The 12,021-nt window shown below is 38.8% G+C and overlaps 1 protein-coding gene across 1 annotated transcript in view; it reads right to left on the bottom strand.

Annotated features, from left to right (window-relative positions):
- Window positions 1–12,021, bottom strand: part of LOC122800226 (dynein axonemal heavy chain 17-like) — a 17,083,451-nt gene that overhangs the window by 15,749,658 nt on the left and 1,321,772 nt on the right. Inside the window, exon 5 of the mRNA XM_044069720.1 lies at window positions 7,732–7,831. Within this exon, the coding sequence (XP_043925655.1) occupies window positions 7,732–7,831 (100 nt within the window). The remainder of the gene's footprint in view (window positions 1–7,731; window positions 7,832–12,021) is intronic.

Here is a 12,021-nt window from a genome sequence, read left to right as displayed (position 1 = left end):
TTTTGGTGTTGAGAATAATTTTTGCAATCTGGAATCTCAATGTTTGCACTCTGGCAGGGAAAAGTGAAGCTGCTGCAGAAATTGTGTTGACATTTGCCCCTATGAATTCCAGCATTTGAGATGATTGCAACTGTAATTTGTTGCAGTTTATTGTAATTCCCAGAAGAGAGCAAGTTTGGAGTATCTGATTTCTCGCTATTAGGAGTAGATGCGTGTTCGGAGCAGTAATGAGCCAGTCATCTAAATACAGAAACACTCAGAATCCCTGCTGTCTCAAGTGAGCTGCAACCACTGCCATACATTTGGTGAACACCCTAGAGGCTGTGGTGAGACCAAAGGGGAGAGCTCCGAACTGGAAATGACTGGCTCCCAACTGGAAGATTAAGAACCTTCTGGACCACCTGTTAATTTTTATGTGAAAGTATGCATCTTGAAGGTCTGTTAAGAAAATCCAATCAGCCCTGCCTTGGAAGAGCAGGATGGACAGAAATGTGACCATCTGAAACGTTGAGTGTCAAACTGACTTGTTCAATTTGCTGAGATCCAGAATTGGTCTCTAGTCCCCTGTTTTGGCACTAAAAAGAATCCTAAGTAAGTTCTGGATCCTTTCTGGTCTGGTGTGACCGCTTGGATGTCTCTTTTTTTCTATCAGCTTTTGTATTTCTAGTGCTGCTGCTTTCCTCCAACTGTGTGGAACATCGGGAAACTTTTGTGAGGATGGTGGTGGAAGGGAAAAGGGAATTATATAACCTCTGGAGAAACAACTCTGCACCCAGGTGTCTTTTGTGATATCTAGCCAGGCTCTCTGGTGCAGGGATAAACAACCCCCAATTGCCTCCAGAGGGGGATGAGTGGGCCTCCTTTCAGGAACATTGACAGGGCCTGTCAGAGAATGTGCCTCTACACCCTTGGCTCTGCAGTGCACCGCTGCTGTGTGGGCAGCGTCTTCCATTAGCGTGGATCTTGGAAAGGACTCAGAGATTTTTTGAACCACGTTTTCCATCCCCCTCACTGATTCCTAGACAAGGTCCTTTGAGGGATTGAAAAATGTACTCCTACAGCAGAGAGAGCCTTTCCATCTTTTTCACACCTAGAGAGTGTGTCTTTCATCTTGGAGCCAAACAAGAAAGATCCGTCAAAGGGAGCATTGATTAAAGAAGACTTGAATGGCTCCAAAAAGTCACACAAGCGCATCAAGACATGTCTTCTTCTTGAGGTGCCTGTATCCGCCGCCCCTGAGGTACTTTCAGCTGCATGAGAAATAAGTTTCATGGACAAATCAGAAATGGACTGACGGGTCACCATCTGCAAGGCTACAGAAGCTTCAGTCTCTGTAGTAATGGTCCTTGAAAGATTATTTGGCATTTCCTTCATCAAATCTCTTTGCAACCTAGTGAAATGTGGCAAATAATTCAGTGACCTTAAAGCAAAGGTTGCTGAAGCATAGACATGCTTCCCAAATCTGTCCAGAATTCTAGACTCTCTATTAGGGGGATAGAATGTGGAACTTTGTTCCATACGTTCCTTCTTTGTGGCCACCGTCATGACCATGATATCCACTGGTACTCCCTTGCTCCAGTATTCCCTTCCTGTCAGAGGTTTGGTTTCTGGGGGATAAGTTGAACCACATCAGGTTTCTTCCATGTCCCCTGAGAGATTAAATCAATGAGCTCATCAGTGGGCGGAGTTACCCAGGAGGTCGATGGGCCAGATCCAATCACCTCTAGAAACACTGATTTCTCTGGAAAAGGGTTTTGGGAAGACCAGACACCCCATTGCTTGAGAATCTCCAAAATGTCTCAAAATGAGAAGTCTTCAGGTGGTGATTGAGAGGATCATTCTCCTTCATCAAAATCAGTGACTTCTGTGATAGATTCCTGTGGGGAATCCAAGTTCCTCCTTTTGCACTTTCTCTTTATGGGTACTTCTTCAGTGGGATATTCCAAGGAAGCTTCAGAAGAGACAATGACACCATGCTGGATAGTCTGGAGGAGTTGGAGTGGCTGTCCCTATAGAGTGAAATGTTGAGGCTCATGGCACAGAGACACATGAGATGTTGAAGGAAGATCAGAGGGGGGAGAGACTATCTGTTCCGATGAAGCAGACAACACTCTCTCCACTACTTCAAAGGCAGACCATCTCATGGAGAAAGAAGCCGGTGGAGACGAGAAACCATGCTTCTACCCCATAGGCTCCATCTGCCCCAAAGTCAATCTATCAGAGGCAGAGGTTGTAGCTGAGCTGTCTACAGCTGAGGTTCTGAGGGGCAGAGACAGCTCCAAAAACTTTGGAGTTGACTCAAACACCTCGGATCCAAAATGGACACTTCAGCTCCGACAGACACTTGGCTCTGAAACTGTCAGAGCTGGGGGCACTATGAGAATCCCTCAGATGCAAGGACACATCTATCCTCAGATCCAATCCAGATTGTCTTGGCAAACACAGATACAAGGACTCCAAAATAAAATGTTGATTCAGAGAAGGAGCCAATACTGGGGTAGTAGAGTTGGCTAAGACTTCCTGACCCAGTGGGGTAGGTATCAGGAGAAACGCCATCTGTATCTGTGCCAAGAGAAACATCCTCATCATTCTATCCACTGTGGCTTCAGTGAGACTCCTGGAAGAACGAGATGAAGCAACAGAAGGTGATTTGGAATGTCATCTCTCAAGGAAGGCATATGGGACCCAAGACAGCACTGGGTCTATACAGGGAGAGTACTGGATCTGAGGAAGTACCTTAGGACCCGAAGTATGTGGATCCAAAGACATTTTATGTGATCCTGTGGAAGTCCTGGAGCTGGACAGCTTCAGATCCAACCTGGACTTTTTATGTGGAGGCTCCATTGAAGACGGAGTTGAAGAACCTGACTTTTTCTGGGACTTTTTTGGAACATCCTTAGAAAGTATCTTAGGGGGTAAGCCCCAGATATGGCTTCCAAAAAGTGGTAGGCCATAGTCCTTTAAGAATCAATTTGTTTTTATGGTCCGCTATTGGTTGCAGAGTAAAACTGTTGCAAACATTACATTCCACACTAAGATGTTCTGGGTCTAAACAACAGACGCAGAGGTCATGAGCTTCAGAACAAGGTAGCTTATGGCTACATTTCCTGCACTTTTTAAATCCTTTTTCAGACATGATGGAGAAGCAAAGACAGCAAGAAAAAAAATATTTTTTGTTAAGTTATTTGAAAAGGGTGAGGCGGAAAGAAAAAGACAAAAAGAAAGGGGGATCCAATGGTGTAAGAGAATGTATAAGTTTTAAATTCTTGAGAAAAATCCCAGCAATTGTATGAAGTAAGTGTACACAGGAGTAAAGAAAAGGGGAAAAAATGTAAATAGCACTTATCCCTAAAATTGCTGAAGAGCAAAGCTGACCACGTCTATATCAGAAAAGCGGCAAACAAGATCTGTGGTATGTTAAGAATTAGTGCATTGTGGGTAAGGAGGAGCTTGAGAGTTTCAGATGGCCACAAGCTATACTAACGGCCAAGTCAGGTCCAAGGTTTGGATCCGAACCCAATGGTTAAGGAATGAATGTAAATAGACAACATCAAATCATCTACTGTTACAGTTTAGTAGAATTTACGTTCAAGAACACACTGCCTTACTATTATATGTGTAAATTCCCAAAGCTTACCCAACCTAAGAGAAGGATGAATAAGAGTCAAGAAGTACCTGGAGAATGGTCCTTGTGAAGTCTGTACTGGATGTAGAAAGCATCCAGTTTGCAGTGCTTCAGGATGGTGAGAACGGATGACCAAGTCGGTGCCATCTAGAATACTTCTAGATTCCACTCCTTTCCAAAATGTCACTGATGAATAAAAGGCCCTTGTGAAAAGTGGCTTTATGTTGCCTGGATTCACCCTGCCATGGTGAGTATAAGGGAAAAAAAACATACCAGATTGCAACCCATGTACAATGACTTGCTTAGAGACAGGTTGTCCATTCTTTGCCCCAGAAAAAGAAATAAAAAACCTTTCAGCTATTTTAAAGGACTTTGTTCTGCCAAGGTAGTACCTGAGCTGCCTACAAACATCCAAGGTATAAAATAACATATTTCCCTTATATTTAGGTACCAGAAAGAACACAGGGAGATTAAAAGCCTGACAGAAAGTGAAGAATGAAACTACTTGTGGCCTGAAAAAAAGGATAAGCATACAACACAACCCTATCCTTTCGGAAGATCAGATAAGGTCACCCCCACCATGAGACCTTGCAGCTGAGGACCCACCTTGCAGATGTTAAAGCAATAAGAAAAATTGTTTTCCATGTTAAGAACTTAAGATCAGTGCGAGCGACTGGTTCAAAAAGGTAGTAAGGTCAATTTTTTCAAAAACATAGCTGAAAGCCCACAAAGGAGAAATGTTCTTGAGAGGGGGTCTCATATCTAATTCTCCTTTCATGAACTATGTAAAACAGACAAATTTTTGGGTGGCACTGTACAGTCCATTCTACTTCTGCTGAAGAAGGACTACTGGATGTGCTCTATTGATCTCCAGGGTACCTACTATGATATCAAGATTGAGCAGCAATCCAGGAGAGTTCTTAGTTTTTGGCTGGGAGCCAGAGCACTGCCTTTTAGGCTCAAGACAGCCCCCCCATATGTTCACCAAGATAATGGCAGGTATTCCCAAATCTAGACAATTGGCTTCTAACTGCTACCATCAGGGATCTACTCCTGCCACACCAGTCATTCCTGTTAAACTCATCTGAGCATATCTATAAATACCAACAATAACAAGCTTCCTCCTACTCAATCCATAGAATTTACTGATTGCCGCATAGACAGTGTACATCAGGTAGCAAAACTGCCCCTAGCACAGTCAAATCACTCAGATGCGTAGCTCTCCAGGTGATAAATCATCCAAGACCCCATGATCAACATGTCTAGCACCTCCTAAGTCTAATAGTTTCATCTATAATGATGGTTCTTTAGCCAGATATTACATGAGAGTTCTTCAGTGGACATTACACACCGCAAACTGAAGGAGAATCCGGCAAGTTGGAAGGCCTCAAACAGCAAACACTGCGACTATGGGTCTTGAGGGTGGTATTTTATGCCCTCAGGAGGAATACTTCTTGAAACCTGTTGATGTCAGAAGAAGAAAACAATGATATATAAATAGGTTTGTGTGTGTGTGTGTGTGTGTGTGTGTGTGTGTGTGTGTGTGTGTGTGTGTGTGTGTGTGTGTGTGTGTGCATACATAGATATAGACATATAGGTGTGTGTGTGTGTGTGTGTGTGTGTGTGCGTGTGTATGTGAATACATATGTATACGTAGTTCTACTTCACACGTTCAAAGTTTCAAAACTTCGAACTACAAATGGACGAGACCATAAGATTGAAGTAAGTTTTGAAACTTCAAATTTGTAATAGAAAAAAATAAAAACAAAACAAAAATTTTTTTTTACATTTTTGCAGGCGGGCAAGACCCCCTGCGCCCCATACACCCCTGCTAAATAAATATACCAACTTCAAGATTGCATTACAGTGAGGAAAATGGTAAATTTCCCATTCCGTGCTGTAGGGCGATCTCTATTTAAAACGTTCAAAGTTTCAACACTTCGATGTTATGGTCTCAATCACTTGTAGTTTGAAGTTTTGAAACTTCAAGCTTGTGTAGGGAGTCTACATATATATATATATATATATATATATATATACATATATATATATGGATTCACTTAATAATCTCGAAATACTGAAATATTGAATTTCAGTATTTTGAGACTATAAAGCCGAAACACCAAAAAAATAAAAAACAAAACCGTGAAACCCAAAACCGTGATCATTAAAGCACACACACAAACACAACTACACCTACCGCCACACAACACACACACACACTCTTACAATAAGCAGGGGGGGCAAGCACCCCCTGCACCCCCCACACTCCCTACATACATATATTAACTCTGAGGTCACACTAAACACCAACACACACAAAACCCACCAACATACATTCTATACACACTCCTCGCACAAACAAACACCCTGACACAAACACCTCCACTCTGACACACTCTCACCTGCGTACCCTAACCCACACCTAACACTCCCCGACACACTCACAAACACACAAACACTCCCCAAAACCCTTAAAAATACACTTACCTAACGCGCCATCAGTACCACGGGTTCGACATTTCCGGGTTCGATATTCTACAGTTTCGCGCATCTGCAGATTCGACTATTTGGTCTTGAGATACTGAAATTTGACATTTCAGTATTTTGAGATTCCAAAGTGTTAATATATATATATATATATATATATATATATATATATATATATATATATATATATATACTAACCTAACACTAATCTTACGAACACACTCAGAAGAAAAAAAACTTGAAAATCACATTACTCTAACCTTAACTACTATAAAGAACCTAACACTACTTTAAGCTAACCACTACAGCCAAAAATATCAAAAGGGAGGAAAAATATTTTTGCTTAACATGAAAAGTAAAGGAGCTCTTGTTCCACATGCCTCCTTTAAGCAGGTGGCAAATGAGATCTGAAGTAATTCAGGCAAGAGAGGAAACTGTTGGTAGGGGAGAAGTCAGAGCTTTTGAATCCAAATATTTGGTATAAGGCGCCAAGGCTGGATCCAACTGGATGCAACAACTTGCATGTTGAATCAGACAAAAAAGACAACATCGGATTGAGATATGCAGAACAGTAGGAATGCATTGCTTTATGGTACATGGAAGCAGTCAGAGCTCTGGATATGCATCCATGTAGAAAGTTGCCACCTCAGAACCACCATGAGGGCAGATAGTCCATCAGTCGAGGTGGATGGGGGGACAGTACAGGATCACATACAATAAGCAGGGTTCCCACCACGATGGCTTGTCTAAGGAGTTACAGCCAGAAGGGGAAAGAAGATATAATAAGGTATGACAGAAAAAGTGAAATGATCTAACCCAAAAATCGATGTATTGGTAAACAACTGTGAAATCCAAAATCCAGTCAAATAACTGGAGCAAAAAAAGCAAATGTTGAAAGTTTTCAGCAAAATAGTCTGAGTATACTTCCTTGATGCAAGCTTACTGAACTTCAAGGGATATCTGGAGAAGCTAGAAGCTTAGCTAAACATTAAAGTAAATGGGAAGAGCTACTGGCTGACTAGAGCGTGTAGCATCTACTCCTGAAGGTTAAAGAACATTGGACCTAATCATGGCAAACCCACAACAATAAGGAACATCAGTAAACAGGAAAGAAAATACAAAAGGCCAAAAAACTGTAGTTTTGCTCTCAAGAGAGAAATGTTGAATGAAACGAACAAGAACATAATGAGAAAACCAAATGATAGCATGAAATACTAATCTTGATAGGCAAATTAAAACCAGAAACTGATGCAATACATGAAGTACGAACAATGCAGTGAATATGATTGATTTTATATGAAGAGAATGAAGACAACAGCCAGTGGGCGTCTGTTGACAGATGTATACCAGTGCAAGACCTGTAACATGAAAATGAGGACTGTTAGAGAAACTTGTCAGTTTTGCATTGCTTCATATGGCAAATATTTCAAATGCTAAATGACTTCTGCAGAAATGACCCTCCACAATTATAACATATTCCATGCATTTAAACATATGTCATAATTATTTGCAAGAATACAAAATGTAATAAACTGAAGTTCATGTCTAGGCCATATACAAGTTAAGCACTGTATTAGTTTAGTAAAAAATTATTTCTGAAGGATAATTTTCAATACCTGAGTTAACTTCTTTAAAAATGCTGGCAAGCGTTGGCCAGTAGCTGCTCTTTGCTTTTTCGAGAATCTCTGCAATTTTCCTTACTTCTGGAGCTAATAACTAAAATTTAAATTGAATATATATTAAACTGCATCAATACAATATACACAGACTGAAAAAAAATTAAATAAGTCAAGTATTTTGGAAGTCTTTTCTTACAATATTCATTTTTGTTTTCAAAATTTTTGTTTATGTTTTTCACTTTTGCAATTAGGGTTCCTTCCCATCTTCCTATCATGAATACAATAAGGAGAAAGTAAACTGCACTTTGTCACTGATGATATTCATTCAGGTATGTAAGCAGGGCAATGAAATTAAACTGAATGATAATAAAACTGCTATTGGCCAGTGTAATGTAGGGGGTATGTACTCAACAGCAGGTCTGAGAAGGGCAAAGTAATCACTTTTTAGTTGTTAGTAACATTTAGTATTCTGAATTATTATGTAAACCACCTCGGAACCATACTGTCACCCAAAAAGCGCAACAAGGAAGCCAGGCGATACCAAACTAAACATAAAAAAACTCATGTGAGTATCTGATAATTTGGTAGAGTGTAAAAAACCACCAAAGATGAAAAACAACATTTTTTTTTATCTAAGCACTTTCGTCCCTTCTTGTTTGACCAGGACTTCATCAGAAATAAATCCAAATGCAAAAACTGAAGAAACTGAGCAAAACCAGAAAACCAGTGTAAAATACTCAATAACCAAAAAACACTGGAACTGCAATGAAGGGATGACAACTGAAAAATCTTTTTTAACATAGTAAAATGTTTAATAGTTGCTGTTCATCCGAAGAGTTCATCAGAAAATGAACAACCATGAAAAACCAGTCATTATGTATAAAGTTCAAGTTAAAAACATCCAATCAGATAAACAGACCAATGAACTAATACACTAGAACAATAAAGACATTAAACTACTCAATTAATCAATTTAATATAAGAAAGAGGAGAAAAAAAGATGTGAGCGGTGGTAATTTTAAAAATCAGGTGGAAAAGAGAGATATTGAGTTGCAAATTAGGTGGTTGCTCACTATCCACCTGGTTTAAATGACAGTGTCAATATAAAATGTTTTTAGTTGATAGAAAACTAACCATTTAACAAAGGGTTAAGTTTTTTTTTAATTATTATATTGCCCTGTTTCTTTTATTACATTGATTAATTGACTAGTTTAATGTCTTAATTGTTTTGGTTTATTAACACAGAAAACTCCCAGTACAGAAGGCAATACGTCAAACAAGGGCAATACACCAGCAGCTGTAAAAAAGACAGGAACTTTATTAAAAGGTGAGTGCTTTCACAGTGAGACCCACTGCTTCTTCAGACAACCAAACAACACCATTACACATTTCAATAATTAAGGAATTTTACAGCTGCTGGTGTATTGCCCTTGTTTGACGTATTGCCTTCTGTACTGGGAGTTTTCTGTGTTTATATTTTGTGGTTTTGCTCACAGCTTCGCTTGGTTTTCTTGGAGTTTTGTTTTATTAGTTCATTGGTCTATTTATGTGATTGCATGTGTTTAACTTGAACTTTATATATAGTTGTTTAAATCATGCTTAATTACTATTGTTATGTTTCAAGACATGCAGAACAAAAAAACTTAAAACTATGACCTACATTGGTCTGTAAATGTTTTATTATCATTCATTTTAATTTCACTGCCCTGCTTGTGTTTCTTTTATTGCACTGATTAATTGAAGTCTTTGGATGAATAGCAACTATTAAATGTTTCACTATGCTAAAAATTATTTTTTTGACTGTCATCCCTTCAGTGCGGTTCCAGTGTTTTTTTTTTTTTGTTGTTATAAAACCAAACGGACCTACATCACTTCCTTATATAACAAAAGCAATTAAACATGATTTAAACCTTAAAGGAACATCCACCTAAAAATTGTATGCAGCAATTCAATGAATGAGCACAAACTATTTAACATTCACATGTTGCATGCATGTATATAAAGAAATATACAAATATATATATTAATACATTCATACAATAAATTAATTGAAATTTGTTAAAATTTTATAAATTTTAACTTTAATGTTGGCAGGATGGAAACTGCCTCATTCAATCCATTAGGACCAATGGCATGTCATTTTATCTGCCACTCAAGTTCCTACGTTTCTAACAGAATTTTCCATGGGCCTCCCTACTGTTATGTTTCAAGACATCAATACCAAAAAACTTAAAACTATGACCTAGCTTGGTCTATAAATGTTTCCAAAGAGCATTACCTAGATTATATGTTTAATGGCATAAAGATGTTCATAAATATGTTCCTTCAGTGCTCTTTTAGTTTTACCTACATAATACTTAAAACAGACTTGACATAAACCTAAATAGATCACAACTTTAGACAAACAATTCATGAAACAGTTTGACTTAATGAGATCCATATTTTTAATAGCGACCCTTTCCACCTCATATATAAAGTAACAAAATGATAATATCCCACATTTATATGTGCCTACTTTCTTGGTACTAAAAGTATTAATTCTATCAGACATATTTCTTAATTGTTCATTGTAATTCTTAATGCACCAGTCCTTTCGAAAAACTATACATGGTTTAGCATCTATTGCTTCTATATTCACTGCACTAATATCAAACACCTTCCAGTTCTTTCTAATGATGTCAGACACTGTTTCAGTGTCTCTACTGTAAGTTAATATTAAACTTCTATTAAATCTTGTGTCCTGCACATCGTTATTTGATGAGACAACAGAGTCCATGCCTAACAATGGATAAAATGTTCCCGTAGCCTTTTTCGATAAATTTCATCAAAAATATTGACAAGAAATTGTGCTGGGTAATCTCGACAAATAAACATGGACCATAATTTGCCCCATTCCTCACGGAAAAGGTCACGCCTAGAGATCATTTGACAATGTCTGTCCAACTGCCCTTTATCTAGAGCCTTCTTCTGATGGTGTGGGTGGCAACTGCTGCAAAGAATGAGACTAGGTCAGTTTTCTGAATATATTAGAGAAACATTTCTTGTTTATAACATCTTTAGTTATCTGGATATCTAGATAGTTAAGAGTCCTTCTAGACTATTCTACTGAGAACCTTAAAAATGGGTGGTGTTATAAATATAAGAAAAAAAAAATCCTTCAACCTTTCTTCTGTGTCCCTCCACATAATCACTATGTCATCCAAAAACTACCCGTATGAACACCAAGCTTTTTCATAACCAGAATTAAATACAAATAAGTGCTCCCAGTGTGCCATGACTATGTTGGCAAAAACTGGGGCACATATGGCTCCCATAGCCACACCAGTTTTTTGTCTGTACAACAAGCCTTCAAACAATAAAATAAAATTGTTCTCCAAAATCAATTCCATGAATCTTTTAAAGAAATAGACTGATTTATGTCTAATTGGTTTGTCCACATAAATAATTATAAAACCACGTCACTTCCAGACCATGAGAGATCACACAAAACAGGTCCTTGACATCTATTGTGTCCATAATTAAAACATCATATACATGTCCCGTCTAATACTTTTCAAAAAATCACAGGATTCCTTGTGAATATAATTTTCATGTTTCAGGACATCCTTCAATTTGTGGTCTACAAACTTAGCCATTCCACAGGTCCTTGACCCTTTGGTATCAACAAATGGTTGAAGTAGAGGTTCCACCAGGTTTGTGTGTATCTTCGGAATGCCAAAGACACCTGGTGCACTAGGAAAATCAACAGAAGCAAAACTAAACTCATGCAGCGTGATTTGCTCCTGCATCAATAGATCATATAAGATAACTTTTAGTTATGTACTTACCATAACTTTAGATGTTTGGGATCCATCTCGCCTACATTCAGTACTGATAGGCTCGGAGCCGATCCCTCGGCTCCGACTCGGCACGCTATGCTATAGAGCGAAGCCTCTTATTGGCTGAGCTATTTATTATCCCAGGATGCACCACCACTAATCCCCCAGATCTTGTTTATCCGCATTCATGCACACATACACAACTTGTTTATATAACATTGCCAGATGTTTCAAGATGAAACAACAGGATTCGGACCTTCTGATATCCTCTGATCTCCAAGGAAGGGGGAAGGAGGGTGGGTTATTGGGAATGTAGGCGAGATGGATCCCAAACATCTAAAGTTATGGTAAGTACATAACTAAAAGATGTTATATGATCCTATCTCGCCTACATTCAGTACTGATGGGACAGCATCCCTAGCACCTAAATCCTGGGTGGCTCACTGGAAAACACTCCTGAGCACTGTGG

The sequence above is a fragment of the Protopterus annectens genome, chromosome 4.part0, assembly GCF_019279795.1.
Source record: "Protopterus annectens isolate FY-2018-M chromosome 4.part0, PAN1.0, whole genome shotgun sequence".
Lineage (NCBI taxonomy): Eukaryota > Metazoa > Chordata > Ceratodontiformes > Protopteridae > Protopterus > Protopterus annectens.
Note: the sequence above shows the minus strand (reverse complement) of the source record. Positions and strands in the feature narration are given on the sequence as shown.